The sequence below is a fragment of the Callithrix jacchus genome, chromosome 20 (genome assembly GCF_049354715.1).
Source record: "Callithrix jacchus isolate 240 chromosome 20, calJac240_pri, whole genome shotgun sequence".
Classification (NCBI taxonomy): Eukaryota; Metazoa; Chordata; class Mammalia; order Primates; family Cebidae; genus Callithrix; species Callithrix jacchus.
The window spans coordinates 33806619-33833755 of NC_133521.1; the positions used below are offsets into that span (position 1 = coordinate 33806619).

At 36.5% G+C, this 27137-nt stretch overlaps 1 protein-coding gene across 4 annotated transcripts in view; it reads left to right on the forward strand.

Annotated features, from left to right (window-relative positions):
* The window catches only part of CNTNAP4 (contactin associated protein family member 4), a 288212-nt gene that overhangs the window by 133894 nt on the left and 127181 nt on the right, over positions 1-27137 (forward strand). For 2 of the 4 annotated variants that reach the window (XM_002761181.6, XM_078358379.1), the window contains exon 4: positions 17380-17527. The exons of the other annotated variants lie outside the window; for them this stretch is intronic. In XM_002761181.6, the coding sequence (XP_002761227.1) occupies positions 17380-17527 (148 nt within the window). The remainder of the gene's footprint in view (positions 1-17379; positions 17528-27137) is intronic. 4 annotated transcript variants of the gene reach the window in all.

Here is a 27137-nt window from a genome sequence, read left to right on the forward strand (position 1 = left end):
TACTTTTTAAGTCATTTTAAAATGTACAGTTAAGTTATTATTGACCATAGTCACCCTGTTGTGCTATCAGATAATAAGTCTTGGTCATTCTTTCTATTTTTTTTGTACTCGTTAACCATTCCCACCTCCCCCAACTCCTGCCACCACACTTCCCAGCCTCTGGTAGCCATCTGTCTACTCTCAATGTCCATGAGCTCAACTCTTTTGATTTTTAGATTTTTCTTTTTAAATTATTTTTCAGTGGGGATATCCAATTTATACAGCACCATGTTTTTAAAACAACCATTTTTCTCCCCGCTGCTCTGCATGGCAAAGTTAAAAATCCACTCTCCATACACGTTAAATCTGTTTCTAGATTCTCTATTCTGCTCCAGTGATCTGTTTGAGGAACTTGCCAATATGACATTCTCTTTTTTTAAATAACATTATAAGACTTAATGTCCAGTTTTTTTTTTTTAAAGCAAATCCCTCCAACTTTGTCTTTCTTCAGGAGTCTATCTTGTGATTCCCATTTTGTTATATTTCCACATAAAATTTGTAAGTATCTTATAATTTGTACACACACACTCACACACACACACACAAACATTGCTTTAAATTTGATTGAATCTATATGTTAATTTAGGAGCATTGATGTCTTGTCAATATTATATTTTCTACTCTAAGCCTTTTAAAATTTCTGACAATAATGTTTTATGTAAAGGCATTAAATATATTATATTAGATTTTTTACAGTTGCATAATACAGTTGAATGCTAATGTAAATGTCACTCAGAAATTTCCCTTTCTGTTGCTTTTATATAGATGTTTATTCATTTTTGAATATAGAAGACTTGCTAAACTAACTCTATAGATTTTTCAAATTTCCTACATACACAATCATATGCCTACAAATAAAGACAGTTTTATTTCTTCCTTTCCAATCCTACTACCTGATAAATATATTTCTTGCCTTATTGCACTAACTAGAAGTTTATTACATGTTTAATGAAGGTTCTATACAGAACATACTTGTTACATTCTCAAACTCGAAGCAGTTCTCAGCATTTCTAATTCTATGTGACGCTTGCTGTATGATTTTTATACATACTCTTTATAGATTTAGAAACTGCCTACTGGGCTAAGAATTTTCATCATGTTTGAATATTAAATTTTATCAAATGCTGTTTCTGTATGTGTTGAGAAAACCATATGTTCTTCAATGTGATAAATTACATTGACTGACCTAAAAATTAAGCAATTCTTACATTCCTGGAATTAACTTGATTGAGACATGATTTATTATTTTTTCTATATTTTTGTATTGTAGAATCACTTTTAAACTATTTTAAGGAGTTTTGGATATGCATTCATGAGTATGATTGACTGTTATTTTCCTTCTTGCAAGTTCCTTGTCAGATTTTAATATCAAGGTTATGCTGGCCTGACAAAGCAAGCTGGGAAACATTCTCTGTTTTTCTGCTTTTTGAAGGTACTTGTTTAATATTGGTGTGATTTTGTCCTTAAATACTTAGAAGAATTCACTAGGAAAGACTTCAAGGCCTGCAATTTTCTGTGTGAATATGTTTACATTTATGCATTTAATCTAACAGATGTAGGCAGTTCAGGTTTTCCTGTTCTCATCTGTTTTGGTAAGTGGCAATTGGTTTGGAATTTGTTTATTTCATTTAAATTTGTAAAATTAGTGGTGTCATTCAAAATATTATCGCTCTAATGTATATAGGCTCATGATAAGATGCTCTTTTGCATTACTGATATTATTTATTCATGTCTCTTAATTTTTTCTTTCCTGGATTAATTCTAGCATATGGATTGAGGTAGTGATCAATCCTTTAAAAATTTCTTTCTTTTTTATTTTTTCTGGGGTGCATGAAATGTTTTGATACAGGCATGCAGTGTGAAATCAGCACATCACAGGGAATGGGGGTAATCCATTTAAATGTTTTTTTCAAAAACCAACTTATGGAATTTCCCCCCCAATTTTGGTAATTATTCATATGAGGAATAATACATCTTGTAGAAAGAAGAATTTACAGAAATCAAAATGAAAATTACAATAGTCTGAATTTCCAACATTCAGAATAAACACAATTCCTCTAAAATTGTGTGTATATTCTTTCAGATTTATAGCACAAATGTATTTCTGAAGTATGTTTTCTAAACACACACAGATGAAATGTAGAATTGCGCTGTAATGCTATTTGATACATGTGACCACTGTTTCCTCATTTGTACATCTTCTTACTACTTTCCACCTTAGATTATTTTAAAACATACCTAATATTGCATGACTTTCTTCAAAGATTCTACAAAATATATTTATAATCAATAAGGAGTTTGTTTTTAAAATGAACTTTAAATGAACTTATCTAATAAATTTAGAAGTTCTATAATATCATAAAATAATCATGGGTTACTTGACTTACTTGTACTGTAAAAATATCTTTTTAAAATTTATTATTGGAATTAGAATTCAAAGTCCAATAATACATTGAATTAATATGTGTTTTATAGTATAATACTATTGATCACCTTTAAAATCAGTTTTATTGAGAAAGTATTTAGTTGACATAAAATAAACCCAAATAAAGTACAGAAATTGATGAGTTCTGATAAATGTAAGCATTTTTAATTCCACAAAAAGGAGTTAGAATGTTTCCATCACCCAACAAATTTCCTTCATGTTCCTTTGTAGACCCCTCGTCACACCCTGACCCTGGAAATAATCAGCTTTCTATCACTATAGAGGATTTGTACTATTCCAGAATTTCATATAAATGAAATAATCCAGGGTTCACTTTTATTTCTGGCAGTTTTCATTCTACAAAATATGTTTAAATTTGTTTTGTCTTGTTGAGTATATCATCAGTTTGCTTCTTTTATTACTGAGTACTTTCCCATTGTATAGATACACTGTTTTTTTTTAACTCTGCCTTATTTTTGTCATTTATTCATTCATTTTAAAAATTCTTTTTCATTTTTGGCTTTCATTTGCTGTATTTTTTCCCCTAGTGTCTTAACTTCTGTCCTTAACTCATTTATCTTCTGTCTTTTTCTGATATCCATGGCTCAATATTGGTGACTTCTCTTTCATTTGTGATATTGATAATTTGGGTCTTTTCTTTCTCTTTTTTCCCCCCATAGATAGCATGACTAGAGATTTATCAATTTTAGAAAACTTTCAAAGAACCGTCTTTTTTTTTATTTTCTCTAATATCTTGCTGTTTCAAATTTTACTAATTTGTGCTCTGAGTTTTAAAATTTCTTTTCTTCTGCATTCTTTAGACTTCAACTCTAAATTCTCTAATAACCTAAGATAAAAACTTAGGTTATTTATTTCAATCTTTGTTTTCTAATATATGCACTTAATGCCAAAAATTTTCCTCAAACACTGGTTTTGCTCTATCCTGTACATTTTGATATTATATTTTCATTTTCATATAGATTTAAAAACTCTAGATAATTGCACATGAGACTTCTGCTTTTAACTTGAATCATTTCCAGGTGTTTAGGAACTTTCTAATTATCTTTCTGTTATTGATTTATAGTTTAATTCCATTACAGCCTGAGAGCATACTTTGTATGATTTATATTTTTTTAAATTTGCAAGGGTATGTTTTATGACTCATGATGCATACTGAATGTTCTATGTTAGCTTAAGAAGAGTGTGGCTGCTGTTCTTGGATGAAATGTTCTTAAAATATTAATGAAATTTAGTTGAATAATAGTGATGTTCAGGTCTTCTATATTCTTACTGTTTTCCTGATTACTTGATATACCGATTATTCCAACTATAATGAGAAATTTGTCTGTTTTTAACTTGCCATTCTATCAGTATTTGCCTCATGTGTTTTTGACTCTGTTGTTAGTTGCCTTCACAATAAGGATTATTTTACCATCTTGGAAAATTGATCACTTTGTCATTAGGAAATGTTTCTCAATATCCCTAATAATCTTCCTTGTTCTGCAGGTTTCTTTGTCTGAAATTAATGTAGCTCCTTCAGCTTTTATTTTTTAGTAGTGTTAACATGTGATACATCTTTCTTCATCCCATTTACTTTTAATGTATGTTGGTCTATATTTAATGTGGAGTTCTTGTAGACAACATATAGGTGGGCCTGCTCTTTCTATATACTCTGATAATCTCTTTAATTGATCTATTTTTATCACTCACTTTTCAAGTGATTATTGATATATTTGAATTAATATTTATCATGCTTATAACTGTTTTCTATTTATTTGTTCTACATTTTTTGGCCCCCATTTAAAATTCCTTATCTGATTTCATTTGAAAATTTTGTATGATTCTATCTTATCTCCTCTTTTACCATATTAGCTATACTTTAAAAAATTGTCAGTGGCTGCCTTTAACTAAACCAAAGTCCATTTTCAAATGTTAATACTACTATTCTACTTATTATATAGTGCAGGCCCCTTGTAACAGAGTATTCCTAATTTCTCCCTTCTGTACCTGGCAACATTCATTTGTAATTTAAGTGAATGTAATATTAATTTGCAATAAAATAACTTTATTTAATTTATCCATGTGCTAAAACCACTCAATACAAGATTATTATTATTTTAAATACTTACCTATTAACTAAGGATTAAATTAACTAAGAAAAATAAATGATCTTACTTTATCTTCTTTTATTTATTTAATGTTCTTCCTTTCTCAATGTAGATCCAGAATTCTGAGCTATATAACTTTCCTTTTGCCTGAAGATGTTCTTCTAACTTTTATTATAGGGTAGAAATGCTCTCAATGCATTCCACAGTTTTTGTTTACCTGAGAGTCTTTATTTCTCCTTCACTTTGGAAGGGTAATTTCTCTGGATATAGAGTTCTAGAATTATTTTTACTTATTTCAATGCTTTACATATTTTACTCTTTTCTTGCTTGCATGTTTTCTAATGAGAATTCCAATGAAATTTTTATTTTTCTTTCTTTATCAGTAATGTATCTACCTTCTGATGCCCTCTGCTTCTTCCAAAATTTTCTTTTTGTCTTGAGTTTTCTGTAATTTGAATCTGTTATGACTCAGTATAGTTTTTATTTTGTTTTTTAACCTTCATTTTTATTCTCTCACCCTCCTGGATCTACAGTTCTGTGTCTGTCATTAATACTGACTGAAAAGTTATTGGCCATTATTACTTCAAGTATTTCTTTGATCTGTTATCTTTTCCTTCTGGTATTTCACTTATGCATATGTTACAACTTTTGTCGTTGTCCGTAATTCTTGATACTACCTTCTGCTTTTTTTTTTCTTTTTCTTTTCCTATTACAGCTTGAGAAATTTGTATCTTCTTTTCTTGAAACACGGATGTTTTGTTGGTTGTGTTGAATCTGTTGATGGCCCTATCAAAGGCATTGTTCATTTCTGTTCCAGCATTTTTAATTTCTGCCATTTCTCTTTGATTCTTTTGTAGAGTTTTCATCTCTTTGATTACATTACCCATCTGTTTTGCATACCCATCTTTTTTTCCATTAGACTCCTTAGAATATTAATCATAGTTGTTTTAAAACCTTGTCTGATTTTTTAACATCTGTGGCATATGTGAGTCTTGTTCTGATGGTTGTTTTATTTCTGCAGAGTGTGGGGATTTTTCCCTACTTTTTGGCATTGTAATTTTTCATCGAAACCAGAATGTACTATATCTGGCAATAGAAACTAAGACAAATAGATTGTTAGTGTAAAGATTTACATTACTTTGGCTAAGAATTGGGTTATATATTATGTTTGTTATAGGTGCTATAGGTACAAGATGGTTGCAGTTCATCTAGTGCCCTTGTTTCTTTTTCTCCATTGACGTAAATTCTCTTCAGAGACAGTCTTTGTTTTTTAGGTCTTTCAATTGTTATTCGGTATTATTGCACTGGACTCCTATTGTGTGGTGGTATAATATGAGAGAGGAGCAATGTTCTGTAATATTCCAATTCAATGTCAGTGTTTCAGTGGGTTGTTGCCTCAGAACTGTGACCTTCACAAGCATTTGTCTAGTGATATAGCCTCTTTATATCCGGGCCTCTACTTTCTTTCCTGTTTACTGGGTTTCCAGTCTATTTCTGTGAAGCTCTGATTCCTGTTGCCTTTTTTCCCTTAGGTGGGGAGGCTGGAATGGGAGAAGTACTGTCCTCCAATTGGGTGAGGTTCCAGCACAGTGTTTTCTTCGGGAGAATAGAACTTTGCTACGAAGAAAACTGAGTATACTTCCCAATGATTCCCTATCCCGCTTCCTGCCAGAGCCAGGAGGGAATCTTTTTCTAATCTTCATAGGATGCATGGATGGGTTCTCAGAGGTAAAGCCCACAGAAATTTGGAGCCCTCTTAGACTGTAGTTGAGAACTTCTCACTCTCATGCTAGGCCACACTCAGTTTCATTCATCCAAATTACCATAGAAGTGTTCCTTCTGTTACTGGTGCCAGAGGCTTTTGATCCAGGTGGACGGATCTCAGCTCTGACTCCTTGGATGATCTTGTCCCTCTAGATTTCAGCATGGTGTTGTGTCATGTGTACTGGCTTGGGCTGCTATAACAAATACCATAGTTTGGGTAGCTTAAACAACAGGTCTTTATTACAAAAAGTTTTTGAGGTTGAGGAGTCTGAGAACAAGGTGCTAGCCAATTCATTTCTTGGTTAGTGTCCTATATGTGATTTGCAGATGGTTATCTCTCTGCTGTATCTGCACATGGTGAAGAAAAAGAAATCTGATCTCTCTTCCTATTTTTATAAGGGCACTAATTTCCTAATGAAGACCCCCACCATGACCTTATCAAAATTTGATTACCTGACAAACACCTCATTTCCAAATATAGTCACATCATGGGTTGAGATGTGAACATATGCATTTTGAGAGGGTGCAGTTTATTCTATAGCACCATGAAAGCTCAGTTCTCTGATGGGTCTAAGAAAAGTTATTGATTTCTAGTTTGTTTGTTTTGTTCTTGTGGTGCAGTGTAGAACAGTGTTTCACTCTGAGATGAGTAGAGTACCGTGTGTGTGTAAATATTTTAATATATATATTCTAATATATTCTAACATTAGAATAATGTGTATATTCTATAGAATATATATAATAATGTATATTCTATAGGAACTAAATATAAATTTCCCTTTAAAAATAGGTTTTGCTGCTATTTTATTATTTTTAAATATACATAGGACACTTCATAAGAAAAAAAATGAACAGATGATTTTGGGCCTAGAAGGATATCTTTCCACAAAGGCACTTGTATAGGCAACCAGAAACACTGAACCACTCTGACAATCTCAGTATAATTCCCCATAGATTGGGAAGATGGGAAGTTTACCTTTAATCTCCATTTTTTTGTTGGTCCACCTCTGGCTTTCCCTTTATCCTAAAAAGTAGATCGTCCAAATTCTTGCAAAAAGCCTATAGAAGCCTGTAAAATATTCTCATCTTTAAGGGCTCTAGAACTAGAATTTTGTCCCTAACCCCATGAAAACTGCTCAGAAAGCAAACAATGACAAACAACAACAACAGCAACAACACTACCTCGCTTCTGTTTCTCCTCTTCGGAAATCCTTTAGTTATCGCCAGAGAGAAAGCTTCAAATGTGGGTTTTCCTCTTCTGGATCTTGGACATTTAATATTTCATTCTATATTTAGCTCTTCAACTCCTTTTTTCTTCATTCCAAAAGGAGGGTTCAGAATTTTCAGTCTAGCAGTACCGTAATATGAATTTTTATGATTATTTTCCATCTCAATAAAAATTTCTCTACAAAATTGTACTTGTATAAATGTAAACTTTATGATTTGTCCACACATCTCTCATATAACAATTTATTGCTATGTTTCAAAAATAGTTACAGATTACAGCCAAGTTTGCATCTTTCAAGTGCTTTTTCTTTTCTGGCTATTTGATCTGTGTTGAGAATTCAAATCTTTTTATGCAAAAGATACTAAACAGTCTATTTTATAACTTGTATCTCCATAGATTCTAATATAGTGATTCACACAAGGGGCCTCATCAAGTTATCATTAGCAATTTTATGTATCTTCAAATAAATATTTTAATGATGCTCAATATTTTTTGGAAGGTGGTAGAGACTGATTTTGTTTAATAAAATTCCATCCCCTTTAATTTTGAAAATTGAGATTTATTATATGTGCAGCTCAAAACTTAACATTCTAATTTGATTAGTGGATCCTCATTGCTATTTCTTTATTATAATAAATAAATTACATTTATAATCAAGATTGAATCAACTTTTTTTTTTTAGATGGAGTTTCACTCCTGTTTTCCAGGCTAGAGTGCAGTGGTGCAATCTTGGCTCACTGCAACTTCCACCTCTCGGTTTCAAGCAACTCTCCTGCCTCAGCCTCAGAGTAGCTGGAATTATGGGCATGCACCACCATGCCCGGCTAATTTTGTATTATTATTATTTTTATTTAGCAGAGATGGGTTTCTCCATGTTGGTCAGACTGGTCTTGAACTCCCAACCTCAGGTAAACTGCCTGCCTCGGCCTCCCAAGGTGCTGGGATTACAGGTAAGAGCCACCATGCCTGGCCTGAATCAACTTTTTAAGATACTGTCCTGTTGTGTTGTTCAATATGTGTTTAAAAGTTATTCTTGGCCTGGCGCAGTGGCTCACACCGAAAATTCCAGCACTTTGCGAGGCCAAGGTGGATGGATCACAAGGTCAGGAGTTCAAGATCAGCCTGGCCAATATGGTGAAACTCCGTCTCTATTAAAAATACAAAAATTAACCAGGCATGGTGGCATACACCTGTAGTCCCAGCTATTTGGGAGGTTGAGGTAGAAGAATCGCTTGAACCTAGGAGGCGGAGGTTGCAGGGAGCCGAGATCATGCCACTGCACTCCAGCCTGGGGGACAGAGCGAGACTCCGTCTCAATAAAAGTTATTTTTATTTGGGTTTATGTTAGCAAATTTTCCACTTTTTAGTAGTTCTTATTTCTCTTTGCTTTTATTATGTGCTTTTCTAGACTAGATAACCTTTTGGGAGGCACATTTAATAAAGATTTACATCTGACATCATAAAATTATTTATAAAATCATTTCTATTCGACAGCATGTTACTATGATTTATTTAGCACCTGCCCGTCAGCTAACTATGTCAAAGTGAGTTGTACTTGAACATAGCTCACGTGTAGGGCACATGTAGTCACAAGAATTTTCACAATAAGAGAGGTTATTAACGACAAGTGGATTTTCATGTTTGCTTCTTTTTTGTATTAAACTTCTCATGCTGCTGTTCATTTTGGCTGGAATTGAACTGATTTTTATGTAATTGTAGAGTCTGCTATGCAACTACATGTAACAGGTCCCATGTTTCTGATTTATTATAGTGACGTGTTAGAGCTTCTTATAAATTGCCATATGGGCATCTCCCTTTATACTTCTTGGCTTTTATACATGAGTTGCTCAATTAATATTTGAAAAAGAAATTAGTGCTATTATGCCTCTTCATAAACTTTAGAATCACTTTGGAAATACTTAAAATCCTATGAGAAACTTTAATTCATTAACTCCATAAATTATCTTGGTTAAAATACATTTCTAAACCATCTATGAACACCTCACTGAGTTTGGAAATCACCAAGTCTAAAAGAAAAGAAAAATACAATGAAGACTTTTTGGTTTTTATTACATAAGATATATAACATTCATTTTACTTCTGGATATTTTATGTACTTGATAACATATTTCCTGATATTCTATGTCTATTAGGAGGGGACTATTTATTGATTATTGAGTATTTATCATTTATTTGACTCCAATAATTTTGGGAGGATGTAAAGTTTAATAGAAAATTTTTTTGTTTGTAAAAGTCAACTGGTAGAGCTGAGTCCCAGTTCAACAATAACCTAAGTTGCATTATTCTAAAATGTGTAAAAGGTTTTAAATATAAATTATGAGGGAAAATGAAAAAAGCTTCAGATAAAATATTAAATTTCCTCTAGGGTAAGTTGTTTGCTTTCATGTTCTGTTGAAGTGATGCCTTTTGATGGCTTAGCTAAATTATGGGCTTTGGAGTCAGAAAAGCCTGGAATTAAATCCTTGCTCTGCCACTTTCTAGCTGTGTGACTTTAGGCACATAACCTCTATAATTTTCATTTTCCTCTGTTGTAAAGTGGGTACAAAAATAGCTACTTCACAGAGTTGATGCAAATATTAAAGCCACCTAATACATTTCTTCTATGTCTAATGCTGAGCCCTTAACTTTCATGTTGAAAACATTTAACTTGATAATATACATCACAGTCACTAGTTGTTATGGTCCAAATGTTTGTGTCCCCTAAAACTTCATATACTGAAATCTTAATCCTCAACAAGATGGTATTAGGTGGGGCCTTTTGGGAGGTGATTAGGTCAAGAGGTCTGTCATGGAAATGCAATTAATTTTCCTTATGAAAGAGATCCACAGGAGCCCATTCACCCTTCCACAAGGTGAGAATACTGCTAGAAAGTGGCATTCTGTGAAACATGAAGTGGGCCCTCACCAGACACCTAATCTGCTGGTGCCTTGGTTTTGGACTTTTCAGCCTCCAGAACTGTGAAAAATGAATTTTGGTTGTTTATAAGATACTCGGTTTATGACTTTAAAAAATAGCAGCTTGAATGGACTAAGACATTATTTATTTCTGTGTTTGGCATTTAGCCCTGGTGAGACCTTCTCACATTTTTTTTTTCTCAGAGAAGTTTTAAGATAATACAGGGAACAAAAAAAGAGCAGGATTTATACACAAATCAGAAGAATACTTTAAGAGTGAGGTAAAGACCCAAAGCACAAAATTAGCTTGGCATGCATTAGAAATGCAGATTTCAGGGCCCTACCACAAGTTTATTACAGAGGTGCAAGATTCATTTCTAAGAAAAACACCTCAAGTAATCCTGACATATACTAAAGTTCAGAATCTTTAAAGGAAGATGTAAATGTCCCTGTAATAAAATTATTATTATTATTATTTTTTGAGATGGAGTTTCGCTCTTGTTACCCAGGCTGGAGTGCAATGGCGCAATCTCGGCTCACCTCAACCTCCGCCTCCTGGGTTCAGGCAATTCTCCTGCCTCAGCCTCCCGAGTAGCTGGGATTACAGGCGTGCACCACCATGCTCAGTTAATTTTTTTGTGTTTTTAGTAGAGACGGGGTTTCACCATGTTGACCACGATGATCTCGATCTCTTCACCTCGTGATCCACCTGCCTTGGCCTCCCAAAGTGCTGGGATTACAGGCGTGAGCCACTGCGCCTGGCCCTAAAATTATTATTTTTTAAAAAAGATTAAAAGACATTTAAATCCATGCATTCTTTTATGAATTGATATGTAACAATTCTTTATAGCAAATTGAGGAAAGTATCCTAGGCAAAGGAATACATTTGAAACTCCATAGCATGTGCTGGACTTTTCATTTATAAAGTAATGTAGCATCATTCCCATGCATCATTTACAAACATTCTGAAAAGTTCCATTAAATATTAAAATCCAAAGCAGAATCTTTGTTAGGTGTGAAAAAATTTCAACAAGTGGAGCAAAAAATTGTGAATATTATTGATCAGTTAATATAGGTAATAAATAGTAACTGCATATTTTTCCAAGCAACATTGGCATTAGAGAGTTATTTAAGGTATACCGAGTGCTACTAAATAATGCTCTGGTCTGCTATATTGCTATATACTCTTCCTATGTCTCTTACCATTCTTTTATTAATTATTGTAAAGTTAATATATGCCTATTAAATCTAGATTTGACTGGAATATGCTGAAAGTCCCATATCCTGAACCTCACGATTTTCCTTACCCTCCATAAGAGATAATTGCTAAAATTTTTGAATATGACAATGATATTTTTAACATAAACTATGTATCTTATATTTCTTCTTAATGTCTTCAAAATTTAAATAACTCATAAATTATCAAGTGAAGAGTGAAAGGGTGTCATTTGCAGATGTCTTATTCCATTTACCTGTTGGCTGTCTCTGTCACTATGCATCTTTTCTCTCAGTCCCTTAAGATGCCAGAATCATTGAGCTTACATTAATTTTGAAACAAATGTGAGATCTTTTGGAGGGTAATTTAATTACTCATCCAGCTGTTCACTCTGCAAGAAGTTATAATTAGGGATTGTGTTAGTCTGCCAGGGGCACCTAGGAAATAGAATCAAAAGTATAAGAAGGTCTAAGATCCTTGGCCTCGGCTGCACATTACTGTAATTTGGAAAGCGTATAAAGACATAAGCATACAGGCTGGGCGCGGTGGCTCATGCCGGTAATCCTAATACTTTGGGAAGCCAAGACGGGCAGATCATTTGCAGTGAGGAGTTTAAGACTATCCTGGCCAACAGGGTGGAACCCTGTCTCTAGTAAAAATGCAAAAAAAAATTAGCTGGCCATGTGGTGGGGGCTAGTAATCTCAGCTACTTGGGAGGCTGAGGCAGGAGAATCGCTTGAGCCTGGGAGGCGGAGGCTGCAGTGAGCCGAGATTCCACTACTGCACCCAGCCTGGGTGCCAGAGTGAGTCTCTGTCCTCTGTCCCCCAAAAAAGACATAAGCATGCACACACACACACACACACACAGAGAGAGAGAAAGAAAGAAAAGAAACAATGCTCAGGGTTTGAGCACTGAGAGTTTTAATGTGCAGTCTGTTTGGTCAACATTGCCCCATATCAGCCATTGTAAGGGAAAAATTTAAATAAACATATCAAATTTTTAGGCACATCATCAGGATTTCCATAGAAATTGAGACTGTAGTGCTCTCGAGGTTGGGTGGGAAAGAAGTTTGGTTAGTGCGATATAGAAAACAGCTAACCTTACTTACCAAACCTCAGCAAAAAATTTAGTCATTGAAACAGAATGGAACCTTCTAAGGGTCTGCTTATCAGAGTCTAAATATCCATGGAATTAAACAATGTTCTCCAATTTATGTTCTGGGAAACACTAGTCTGGATGTGCTCTGCAAAACAACAGCAGCAACAACAGCAAAAACAGAGGGGGACAGTTCTGTGGCGTAACATGTTTGAGATGTTCTAGGTAAATGTCCCTGTCATGGGCTGATACACTGTAATTTGCACATTAGCACATGACATGCCTGAGACGCCCTGTAATTGAGACATCTGTTCAGCTTGTTTTGTTTTTTAAGCCAAGTCTTTCCTAAACATAAACATTCAACAAATATTTTATTGAGAACCACTTTGAGCTGAGCAATGTTCTAGGTATTACAGATGGAAAGCAGTAAATCTCCCTGCTTTGGTAGAGTTTGTTTTCTAGGAGGAAAAGATAAACAGGCAGATAATGATCAAATAAGAGAAACCCCCAAAATATGAGAAATATAGAGAAAGTAGGAAGATATTTATAGGGGGTATCAAGTACACCAGTACTTTAGAGACTGTGATCAAAAAGGACCTGTCTTGGGGGTAATATTTTAGTCAAGGCTTAAAATGACAAGAGAAGCTGGGCATGCAAAGATCTGGGGAAAGGACTTTCAGAGTAGAAAGAACTGCTGGTGCAGATCCCTGAGAGGACTAAACTTGGCTTCTTCAAGAAAGTCCAGTGTGGTTAGAGCATAATGGAGGTGGTTGCTAAAGACTGTTTGGATAAGGAGTTTAGATTTTGTTCTAAGTGGTAAAGGAAGCAGTGAGGATGGCAGAGTTTAGTTTAATTTCACAAGTGTTACTGTGTGCTCACAGGGGAAGATATTGGGAGTGATAGCAAAGAACAAGATATTAAAAAAGACCAGGAGCTAGTACCATGCTGTTTTGATTACTGTAGCCTTGCAGTATAGTTTGATGTCAGGTAGTGTGATACCTCCAGCTTTATTCTTTTTGCTTACAATTGACTTGACTATGTGGGCTCTCTTTTGGTTCCATATGAAGTTTAAGGTGGTTTTTTCCAGTTCTGTGGAGAAGGTCATTGGTAGCTTGATGGGGATAGCATTGAATCTGTAAATTAATTTGGGCAGTATGGCCATTTTCACAATATTGATTCTTCCTAACCATGAGCATGGAATGTTAATCCACCTGTGTGTGTCCTCTCTTATTTTGTTGAGGAATGGTTTGTAATTCTCCTTGAAGAGGTCCTTTACATTCTTTCTTAGTTATATTCCTAGGTATTTTATTCTCTTTGTAGCAATTGTGAATGGCAGTTTGTTCTTGATTTGACTCTCTTTAAGTCTGTTATTGGTGTACAGGAATGCTTGTGATTTGTGCACACTGATTTTGTATACTGAGACTTTGCTGAAGTTGCTTATCAGTTTCAGGAGATTTTGGGCTGAGATGATGGGGTCTTCTAAATATACAATTATGTCATCTGCAAATAGAGACAATTTGACAAATAGAGACAATTTGACTTCCTCCTTTCCTAATTGAATACCGTTTATTTCTTTTTCTTACCTCATTGATTGCTCTGGCTAGAACTTCCAATACTATATTGAATAGGAGTAGTGAGAGAGGGCATCCTTGTCCAGTGCCAGATTTCAAAGGGAATGCTTCCAGTCAGAGATGTAGACCAATGGAACAGAACAGAGGCTTCAGAGGCAACGCCACACATCTACAACCATCTGATCTTTGACAAATCTGACAAAAACAAGCAATGGTGAAAGGATTCCCTGTTTAATAAATGATGTTGGGAAAACTGGCTAGCCATGTGCAGAAAGCAGAAACTGGACCCCTTACTGACACCTTACACTATAATTAACTCCAGATGGATTAAAGACTTAAACATAAGACCTAACACTATAAAAACCCTAGAAGAAAATCTAGGAAAAACCATTCAGGACATAGGAGTAGACAAGGACTTCATGACCCAAACACCAAAAGCACTGTCAACAAAAGCCAAAATATACAAATGGGACCTAATGAAACTCCAGAGCTTCTGCACAGCAAAAGAAACAGTCATTAGAGTGAATTGGCAACCAACAGAATGGGAAAAAATTTTTGCAATCTACCCATCTGACAAAGGGCTAATATCCAGAATCTACAAAGAACTAAAACAGATTTACAAGTAAAAAACCAGCCCATTCAAAAGTGGGTGAAGGATATGAACAGACACTTGACCAAAGAAGACACACATGAGGCCAACAAACATGAAAAAATGCTCATCATCACTGGTCATTAGAGAAATGCAAATCAAAACTACATTGAGATACCATCTGACGCCAGTTAGAACGGGGATCATTAAAAAATCTGGAGACAACAGTTGCTGGAGAGGATGTGGAGAAGTGGGAACACTTTTACACTGTTGGTGGGAGTGTAAATTATTTCAACTATTGTGGAAGGCAGTGTGGTGATTCCTCAAGGACCTAGAAATAGAAATTCCAGTTGACCCAGCAATCCCATTACTGGGTATATATCCAAAGGATATAAATCATTCTATTATAAGGACACATGCACACAAATGTTTATTGCAGCACTGTTTACAATGGCAAAGACTTGGAACGAACCCAAATGCCCATTGACGATAGACTGGACAGGGAAAATGTGGCACATATACACCATGGAATACTATGCTGCCTTAAAAAATGATGAGGTTGTGTCTTTTGTAGGGACATGGATGAATGTGGAAATCATCATTCTCAGCAAACTTACACAAGAACAGAAAATTAAACATCACATGTTCTCACTCATAGGTGGGTGTTGAACAATGAGAACACATGGACACAGGGAGGGGAGCATCACACACAGGGGTCTGTTGGGGGAAACTAGGGGAGGGACAGTGGGGAGTGGGGAGTTGGGGAGGGATAACATAGGGAGAAATGCCAGATATAGGTGATGGGGAGGAAGGCAGCAAACCACATTGCCATGTATGTACCTATGCAACAAGCTTGCATGTTCTTCACATGTACCCCAAAACCTAAAATACAGTAAAATATATATATATTTTTTAAAAAGACCAGGAAGAGCCTATCAAGTAGTTCTGGTGAGGTGATTCTTTATTGAACTGAGTGATCATAATTGAGATAAAGATCCCTCGATTTGGGATATAATTTGGAGATGCCATCACAGATGTTCCTGTGTTGTGTGACCTTGAAGGTTTAGCATATAGGGTAGTGATGGGGTGGGGGCTGGAGGTAGGGGATTGATTGACAAGGAAAATCAAATTAATTTAACTATAATACACACAGTCTTTTAAAAATGTATTAGAAAACGTTTTGGTAAATGCTAGTAAAGGGATATTTGTGAAGTAGAAAGAAAAACAGGCGAATTGTCAGACTCTCTGGGTACTGGTGTTTCTAGTGTGTTTACCTTTGCCTTGTGCAGTCTACATGAGGTTGAACTTATTTGTTGACCAAGTCATGGGCAAGGTACCTATCGTGAACCTGAAATTGTAGTTGCACGATCCCTTGTAATGAAAGAAAGAAATGGAGGAGAGGAAGAGGAGGACCATGACAAGGAGGAGGAGAAATAAAAATGCAATATAAGTTATTGAGAATAACTTCTGCTTCATGCTGACTTCTCCACCTGTAGTCTTAACAATGTGTGTCTTGTGTAGAAGAACACAAAAGTTGCTTAGTGTATAGGGTACTGGTGGAGTGAGGGTAGGAGGCAGGGGATTGATTGACGAGGAGAATCAAATTCTCTTTGCTGCAGTATGTGAGTGTTACAGGTAAGCTACGTGTTAGGTAGATGAATCCTGATTTTATAGAAGAAATGTAGCTCCTGGTCTTGCCATATAATGGTTGCAAATACGAGAGGATTCTGTTTTCTCTCCTTTGTGACGTTTAATCTGCAATTTGACTGCGCTAGATTTCTCTAGCTTAAAAATTCTAAAGTCCGTAAGTTTAATTATGGTCTTTCCAAATTATTGTTGTTTCTAGTTTCCCTTAACAATTTGAATGTGTGTATATGGCAGTATGCAGCTGAGGTTTAACAACCTGTTACCACAGTGTAGCGTGGCTTAAATGTTGGGTGGTACTTTTCTTTATGTTAATAAGTAAGATGAAAAAGTGAAAGAAGCAAAACGTGTCATAAGTTGATTCGTTCATCAGTGATGTAAGCAACTTCTTTGTTGACTCAGATAATATTTTTTCAACCCTTGGAGAGTATTTTCTCACTTTTTTCTGGCACTGTTCACAATGTTAAGTGCTACAGACATGGTATACTTTTATGTTTAATCTAAACTTTACAGAAGCAATCTTCATTGAAGGTATCATGGTTGAAAACTGCTTTAATGGGGTGGTAGAATTTCAACTCTCCTAGTAAAAAGAAAAGTTTAAGCCACAGTAATTTCTGTGGATGGCGAGATATCATGACATAAATGTTAACGTGATTCTCTTGTAGAAGATAGCACCATTCATAGTAAAATGCAGAAAACACATTGCTCATAGACATTACAGGTGACGAAGTGAAACGGATATTCTCCATATACATTGATTTCCTTCTTTCCCTTTTCTCGTAGGGTTTTTCAGGAAATGCAAATGCAGACAGTGTTGTGTACTATAGACTCCAGCCTTCTATCAAAGCCAGATTTCTGCGCTTCATCCCTTTAGAATGGAACCCCAAGGGCAGAATTGGAATGCGAATCGAAGTGTTTGGATGTGCATACAGTGAGTGTTTGTTTATCCAACACACTGACGTCGATTTCAAAAGAGCTGTTTTAAAAGCCAAACTGCAAACTGAAACGGACTTTTTAGCTGTGTAAAGAGATATAAAGAATAGGAATGATTTTTGTGGAGAGCTTTTTTTGTGTGTGCCCCTACATGCCAATATTGACTTTAGTGTTCGACTTTAACATTTTAATTCAGAGATGGAGGCACTTGATAGATAGATAGATAGGTATTCATTGATATATGTTAATGCATTTATTTCAATAGAATATTATTGACTAGATTCTAACTTTCAAGTATTAGAACTTTCCTTCATGAGTTATATTTGATGAAATTTCATTTAGGCATCCTGAGTTTTATAAAAGGGAGAGTGTTCCATTTAGTTTAACCAGTCATCTGTTATAAAATGAAAAAATATTTTTCTCTTTAGCCTAAACAGTGTTATCCAATTCACTTTTAAATATGCTATGCTCTCAGTATAAATTAATAGAGAAAGTAGAGACCTCTGCCAGAATATAACATGTGTTTAAAATACTTTCACATAAAAAAGATAGAAACCACAGATTTCACTTAGTCTGTTCTTAATGAAGCATATTATTACCTATATTTTTTGTGGGGAAGGGACCTAAGAGTTATTGATAGTACACCTCAAGTCACATTATCCTGTTAGATACTCTTTTATTATAGAACAGTGAGTTAGTTAATATGATTTACAATGATCAGACGAACAGTGTGAGGTTTGAAGAGATTTAGTAATTTGCTCAGAGCCTCACATGTGAAATAGTCTAGAAAAGAACCAAAGACTGCTCAATTTCACAATATCGTTTTTTTCTCTAGTAAACATTGATTTTTAGCTACTAATGCTTTATTAACATATATGCTCTCACTTTATGATGTAAGCCAAGCTAAGTTCTGCTTCACTTTACGTAAAAGGAAAGCAGGTCATAAAAAGATCAAGTGAGTTGTCTAAACTCTGACAGAGAGATCACGTTGCATGGTTTGCGTGGGTCTTCCCCTGTGTTTCGTTGTGTTCTCAGTGTCCATCTCTACCATCAAACATCTTTGACAGACCTGACTTCTCCAGGGCCTACAGAATAATACTAAAAGTATTAATATAATATTAATAGTAATAATAGCACTAACACTAATAGTAATATTAATAACATGAATTTCCATAATTCTAGAAATATTTCCTTAGTGCTTATTATATGCACTATTCTAAGCAGTTTATGACTCCTCAAAATAGCTCAGATAAATATTACTAGGTAACTACTTCATTTACCTACTCTGAAAATGAGTAAGCTAAAGCTTACAGAGGTTGACTTGCTCCAGCCACACAGACAGGAAGTGGCAGAGCTGGATTTGCAGCCAAGTTTGCCAAACTCCAGGAAGAGTCTCATGTTGACGTTTCCTCTAGTTGTTGAATAACAGAGATGAGTCAGTGACCAACTAACCTCTCACTGTCTGTCCACCTTGATTGCAGGCTTTCCTGGCCTCAACAGTCCAGCTTATCTACTGCATGTTAGTTCTTCACATCACAAATACAACACCTGAGTAAAATAATGCATTAAAAAAAATCCCACCCCCAGTTTTGATTCTGGAAACTAGAACTCAGACAGTAGTCTTATTTGTCTTTGGATCATAGAGCTTAGCAAAGCCCATGCCACATGACGGACAACTAGTAAAACAAATTTCAAAGTGCTTCCTATTTACGGTTATATTCTCCACTTATTCAGAGCATCCTCCTTGCAAAATATGCGTCTATCACAGTGTAAAAATAGCTAACAGTGATTGTGCATGTAATTTTTTCATAGACATTCTACTAATAATTTAATCCTCAAACCACCCGTTTATTAGAGAGAAAACAGGTTCTTAGAAACACTAAGCAATTTGTTCAATACCACACACTTAGTATGCGTTAAATCTAGGATATAAACTCAATATTAACAAACATAACATTAAGAGCAACAGTTTAATGAGACTGTTTATGCTGTTTTGCTGGCTCTAAAGCACCAGGTATAATGTCCACACGGGTGTTAACTAAAGTACAGGTTCTTTTGCGTTGTCTGCTGCTCTGTGACTCATGATAACTAAAACCGTCCCCTCACCTTTCTTGATCTGCATCTCTCTGGAAAGTCTTTTTGCTGGGACTTCACTTGCTGTCTTTGGGGTGAGCATACTGTTCATGTATTTGGTCGATCTTCTTTTCACACTGACCCATAGTTAAAGTGGTAGCACCAGGAGCCAATAGGATTTTAAATTCAAACTTAAACACATATAGGGACATAGTATGGCAGGAGTTAATGGCAAATGATGGCTGTGTAATTTTAAGCCATTATTAAAGGAGAAAAAGTAATAAACTTAATGGACAAATATTCTTGCAGATAATCAGAAAATAACCCAAGAATGGGTTGGGCGTGAGTATCTTATGGGAGTGTGTTTGATCAAATTGACTTTAATACCTCAATTACACCATAGTCATGCTCACATTTTCTACTTATTCATAGCATTGGATTTGCAATATATTAAAATAATATTATATAGCCATTATTTATTAAATAATATATGTCAGAGACTATAAAGAATAAACATCTACTGATTTGTTTATGACAATGTCTGGGGGCAGGCACACGAATATTGCCATCTCTTCTAGGAGTCAGAGGAGACAAGCAAAATTGTCTACTGAATAACATGTATAGTTTGCTCTGAGTGACATGGCAAAGGAATAGCTAGGACTACTGGCTTTTCCCCACACCCCCAGAAAGAAAGGCTGTAGTTCCTATCATCACAAGCATCCCGTTGCAAGGTTTTGTCTGCTCTCATAAGTAGCACAGACCCAAGAGATCAGATTGCATTTTCTCCAGGCATACAAAACCATTCTCCCGCAATCTCTGTTAAAAGGAAAATGGTGTTGTGAGTGGGTGGGGTTTCTTTACTGAATCACAGCCACAGGACATCCGCCCATGTTCAACAAAGTAGGTTTCCCCTGACCTTGAGGAAGGCCTGAAGGATTGCATACAACCCCCTGTCTCCCTTGTCTATACCTCCTCAGCTGTACCAAATAAAGTTGACTTGGGGGTGCTTTACCTGAGCCATTCACTCAAGTGTAGCAGACTTCACAGACTGCTTCATCTCTCCTGACGTAGAAGAAGGTGAACTTAAGAGAAATTAGTAACTTCTGCAGGGTTACACAACCCATGTTAGATTTAGGATTTAAAGTCAGCTCTATCATTTTCCTAAGACAGTGCTCTTGATAACTATAAGAATCATACATGTATTGAGCTTTTAATGATTTATTGGCATTTGCTAAAAAAGAACTCTACTAGGTATTGGGTATAGGGAGAAATTCTAAAGTCATATATATTTTCTTAATAGAGGTAGGCATGTGCAATGTTGGAAAGATTGTATGTACTAAGTGTAAAATATTGTAGCTTGAGTGTGGGTATGAGGGATAAAGTGATTGATAAATTGTGGTTAGTATAAGAAAGTTTATAACAGTAGATTTTGAAACTAAGGCCGGGTGTGGTGGTTCACACCTGTAATCCCAGCACTTTGGGAGGCTGAGGTGGGTGAATCACAAGGTCAGGAGTTCAAGACCAGCCTGGCCAACATGGTGAAACCCCATCTCTACTAAAAATACAAAAAATTAGCTGGGCAGAAACCTGTAATCCCAGCTACTCCGGAGGCTGTGGCGGAGGTTGCAGTGAGCCAAGATCTTGGGGCTGCACTCCAGCCTGGAGCAAGACTCCATCTTGGGTAAAAAAAAAAAATTTGAATTGAATTTGCAGATATTTTTACATGGGAGACTGAGAGGATGGTCCAAATTGGGAAAGTGCTGTACGTTAGTCAAGCACAGGAGAGAGGATTACTGGGATGATTATTTGAGTACAGTCATTCAGACTGAAATTAGGGCTACAGGTTAGAAGGTGAAATCTGGAGGCAGCAGCTCATTAGAAGGCTTTTACTCTTGTTGGGCAAGTGATGGTAGAATCCCAAGCTAGAGGAACAGCAATCAGTAAAGGGGGAGAAAGGGTCAGGCATGGTGGCTCACACCTGTAATCTCAGCACTTTGGAAGGTCAAGGAATGTGGATCACCTGAAGTCAGGAATTGAAGACCAGCCTAATGAACATGGCAAAACTCTGTCTCTACTAAAAATACAAAAATTAGTCAGGTGTGGTGGCATGCACCTGTAATCCTAGCTATTTGAGAGGCTGAGACACAAGAATAGCTTGAACCCGGGAGGTTGCACTGAGCCAAGATCGTGCCACTGTACTTCAGCCTGGGTGACAGAGTAAAACTGGCTCAAAAAAAAAAAAAAAGTAAAGGGACAGATAAGTAGATTCAAAATATTCTGAGTATATTGAATCAAGGGATCTTGGTTATTGTATGTGAGGGAACACTGAGTTATCAAATTTGCTTTTTTTCTTTCCTCCCTTCTGCAATCCTTTTTTTCCCTTCAAATTTGAACAACTGTCTGGAAGGGGGTCTCATTTACTAAGATGGGAAATGAGAGAATAAATAGATTGTGGAAGGAAATGAGATAATTAATCTCACTGTTGTCACATTGAGTTTAAGTGCCGGTAATATATGGAAGATTGGAACTGCAAGCCCTCTGGGTTGAAGACGTAGAATTAAAACCTATCTAAATATCATTATTAGTCAATCATGAAGTATTCCACTTATTGTGCTACTGTTAATAACAAAAATGTGAAGTGCTATGTTTGAATGACTACTCAGGTCTTGAAAAATGGGAATGCATTTCTGCCATAATAAAAGCAGCTCCTTTGTACTGGTTTTCAGGAGGGATACAATTTTTATACCAGGCTCCCCTTGTGCCTAGTACGTGTTTGCTGAGGTCATAGTTGTAACCTATCCTGTGATTGTTGCAGGAAAATGGCTAGATAACCACACATGATTTTATTGCCCTCTACCCCAACAAGTTAGGGCAATAACTTGTTATGAAGGAACATCAAGTGAATGGAAAATCCATATGAAAGAGCATGTTCTGCTTTTATGTCAGTAAACTTGAAGTTGTTTCCTGAGTAATGAGAGAAGTAGAAGCTAAATTTTATAGGATCAAAGAGAAGCCATAAATTTTAAATATCTTGGCCATAGCAGCAGTGATCATGTTTATAGATCTAGCAAAGAAATGTATAGAAATAAATAACTGGTGAGAGAAAGAAAGAAAAAGAAAAGAATATGTTTGATGCTACAGAACAATACTATATGTCTCAAAGAGGAGTAAACAATGGCAAACAAAGGAAAGTAAATGGGTGAAAGTGAATATCCCTGCAGTGTCCTTAGGAAGCAGCGTTAAACCGCAGGAGATAATGTTCTTTAACTGTGGATGAATTGCTGAGGTAATTGTCCTTAGTGTAAATTCTAAATTCCTTTTCTCTAGTAACCGTATAAACATCCTCATTCTGCAGCCCATGATCATCTCTTCCTCATCCCTGGCAGAATAACATCCAACTGTCAAGCCATACTCGACTAACTTGTTTCTGTGGCAAGACTTGATTTTATGATTTTTCTAGCCTTAGGGTTTTTGCACAATGGCTAGAGCATTCACCACGAACCTACCCAGCCTTCATTTCTCTACCTGGATAATTCTCTTACTAATTTTCTTTTCTCAGTATAGAAATCTCTGGTTCTCCAGGAGGCGGATGTTGCGGTGAGCCGAGATCACGCCATTGCACTCCAGCCTGGGTAACAACAGTGAAACTCCGTTTCAAAGAAAAAAAAAAAAATCTCTGGTTCTGATAATTTCTCTAATGTCCCACATTCAAATCAGGGACAGTTTCCACCCACTTGTAGAACAGCTTTCTTCTTCCAATCATAACATGCCCACATTATACCGGGTTGCAACCATTCTCTTTTTTGTTATTATTCTTCTGGATAAAGACTAACAACAGAAATAAATGAATGAGTGTAGCTAGGTTAGTAAGCCTCAGGAATGCTTTCCCCATCACTCTAGTGTTCAACCTCTTAAAGATCAGGAATAAAGGTCAGGGCACGAGAAGAACTGAGGAAGAAGATCGGACGTGATGAGCAACTTCATGTACAGATGTGTTAAACCATTGTGTTTAATCACTTCAATGCAGCAGTTTAAGAGAAAATTGTGGATCATATTTAATAAATGAAACATCGGTCATTTTAAAACATGTAACTTTTACAAGATGGGACTGTACATTTTATTATGTAAAAGGTTCCAATTTTTATTCCATAATACAATACAAAGTTAAAATTACATACAACGATCAGCAGATTTAAGATTAGAAAACATATAAATAGGAAATATTAAAAAGTAGCATTAAAAAGTGCAGACATTTACCTGGGTAAGAAAGAACACTGAAAGAGAGCTAGATATTAGTTTCTGTCCATTCAGGATGCTAATCTCTCATATCACATGTGTGGTTAGGGGAAAAAAGGAAAAGCAATAAATTTGTTAGATTTACTGAAAGAACAGTTATAATTGAGTTCAATATCTATTTATTGAGCAAGTCCTACATGCTGCTAAAAGCTTGACTAAGGTGAATTAGATCATTCTTACACTCAGATTATCTATCAGCTAATATTCTAGCTGAGAAATCTTGTTTTATGTCAAAGTTTAAAATGAAGATAGATTCTGGTTGGCTTAATATCAAAGAGTATAAATTCTCTAATTACTTGCAACGTTTATAATCTTAAGTTTGATGACAAGTGGAGTGTATTAGTCAGGGTTCTCTAGAGGGACAGAACTAATAAGACAGACACACACACACACACACACACACACACACAGACATATGTTACATCTGAGTGAGTTGTTAGGAAAGTGCCACACTCTGAATCTGATTGTGAGTCTTTTATTGACAGTGACCTAGAGTCAGCTCATGCTCAAAATCTCTTGACGCTGAGGAAGGGGTTTGATTTCCTTTCATATGTTGCTCAGGGTAAGGGGGCAAAGTGGAGTTTTACAGAAGCAAAATAAGCAAGTTAGCGGAGGAGGCTGGTAACTAGGAGGTGGGAGGCTCCCATGATTGGTGATTAACTAAGGAGGGTATATGCAAGCGGTTTCCATGGTTGCTGGTTACCAAGGGGGGCATTTGGTACTTTCCATACAATCAGTCAAGGGGGTATTCACAATAGCAAGTGGGCTTGTCAAGCAGGATATGGTTACAGCGGTTATATGTTTCTATAGTTATAAGCACAACATGACACAGCACAGTATGGCCCAGGTATGCACTCAAGGGAGAAATAGTGGGGGGAGAAGCCAAGATGTAGTCATTCAGGCTCACATCTAAGATGGAGTTAGTTTGGTTCATCTCATATATATGTGTATGTATGTGTGTGTATGTGTGTGTATACACATATGTATACACATATGTATACACACACATACACACACATACATACACATATATACGTATATAACATGTATATGTACATATATATAATATGTATGAGTTTATTAAGTATTAAGTAGCTTATTGAGTACTAAATATTGTTAAGTAGCTATTAAGTTCTCTCTGAATACGATTATGACACAAAGCCAGAGAGTTGATATATCCCTGAGATCGGACAGTAAAGGTATATTGCTGGCCTTGCCAGCTGAAAGCAAATTGCTTCTGGTGGGCCTTATGGACAGGAATGGAGAAAAAGACATTTTCCAACTCAATGGCTGCATGCTGGGTGCCAGGAGATGTGTTAATATGAGTAGGCGATGAAACCACATCTGTTACAGCAACTGCAATTGGAATCACCACTTGGTCAAGCTTAGGATAACCCACTGTCATTCTCCAAGATCCATCTGTCTTCTGCACAGGCCAAATGGGAGAGCTGAATGGGAATGTGGTGGGAATCACCACCCTGTGTCTTTCAAGTCTTTGATGTTGGCACTAGTCTCTCTAACCCCTCCAGGGATGTAATATCGTTTTTGAGTTACTGTTTTTTCTTGGTAGAGGCAGCTCTGATGGCTTCCATTGGACCTTTTCCACCATAGTAGCCCTCAACCTACTGGTCAGGAGCCACTGTGGAGGTTCTGCCAGCCCCTAAGTATGTCTATGTCAATTACGCATCCTGACACTGGGGAAGTGACCGCAGGATAAGTCTGGGGACACACTGGACCTACCATAAGTTGGTCCTGAACTAAAACTCTGTTAATCACCTGACCTCCATAAGCCTCTACTTGAACTGGAAGATCACAGTAATGTTTATGCCCCTAAAATCAATCTCAGCTCAGAGACAATGTCCAGTAGTCCCCAAAGTGTCTGATTATTTTCCTTTCCCCAGTGCACAGTTACCCTGGTAAAAGGCTGGAGGCCTCCTTGGGGAAGGATGGGAGAAAGATTAACAGCACAAATTGTCAGTAGTGTGGTGGGGTCCTTCCTCAAGGGGACCTGGCCTCCCCTTCATTCAAGGGGTTCTGGGTCTGTAAACTGACTCAAGTCTGGAAATTGATTGAAGGGCTGTGATTCTCTGTTTTTCTATTTCAAATTAGCCTTTTGTCCATTCAGCCTAGAAGTTTTCTGCTTGTAAAAATTAAGTAGGAATACAGTAGGCTTCTTATCAATTTCACTTCTAGGAACACTGTGATTAGCCAATGCCAGAGCTCTACACAAGTCAGACTATTCTTTTTGTTACTTTGCCTCTGCTGTCCATAGTAGCTATGCTAACCTTTCCTTTGATGGTTGAGTGCCCCCACTTGGCCCCTGCCAACATAATAAATTCAATTATTTCGATTGTACTTAAATTTTGTAGTTGAGTGACTGCAGTTCCCACTGTTAGATCTGACATACAGCGAAGAGCAATTACAGGGATTTTCATAGTTGCAGGTGCTGCCCTCACAAATCTTATTTTGCAAGGTATTAGTCAAGGGTGTATCTTTGAGACCCTCCCAACTGGGATGAGTAGGTCTAAAGCGACTAATCCACTCCACCATCCCCATCTCTCTTTGGATTCCTTCCACTACATTAACCCAAGGGACATCAGGCTTCCACCTCACTCACAGTGGGCCATCTTTCAATCCATATTTCAGCTAACCAAGCAAATACTATTAGAACCTATACTATTCTGCAACGTTAAGTACAGGATACCTACTTAGTCGGCTGAAATCAATAAATTCAGCCTGAGTCAGTTCTATGTTCCTTCCACCATTACCCACACTCTTAATATCCATTCCCATGCCTCTTCTCCTGATTTCTGTTTATATAATTTAGAAAACTCAAGAAGTTCTTTTCAAGTGTAGTGCGCCTCCTCATGGGTCACACTCTGAACCTTACCTCTAGGAGCCTGCTAGGACTTTAGTTATAGGCATAGAAGCAAACAGGGGTTTTTGGGGTGGCTCCTGAGGAGAATCAACATTATCTTACTTGGAAACTGCCTCAGGGGAGGCTTTCACTGTTGACTCAGGCAGCACGGGGTTTATCTCCTCAGACAAAGGTGGAAAGGCTGATGGCAGCATGGGTCTGGGAGGGGATGTTGCCACTACTGGGGATGGGGAACTGGTTTCTTCTGGCAAGAAAGGTTCATCAGAGTTTACAAGCTCAGTGTTCCCAGCTTTATCAGGGTCCTCCACATGTCCCCATCCCAAGTTGCAAGGTTCCCTTCTTTTCTGATCAATGCCCTCAT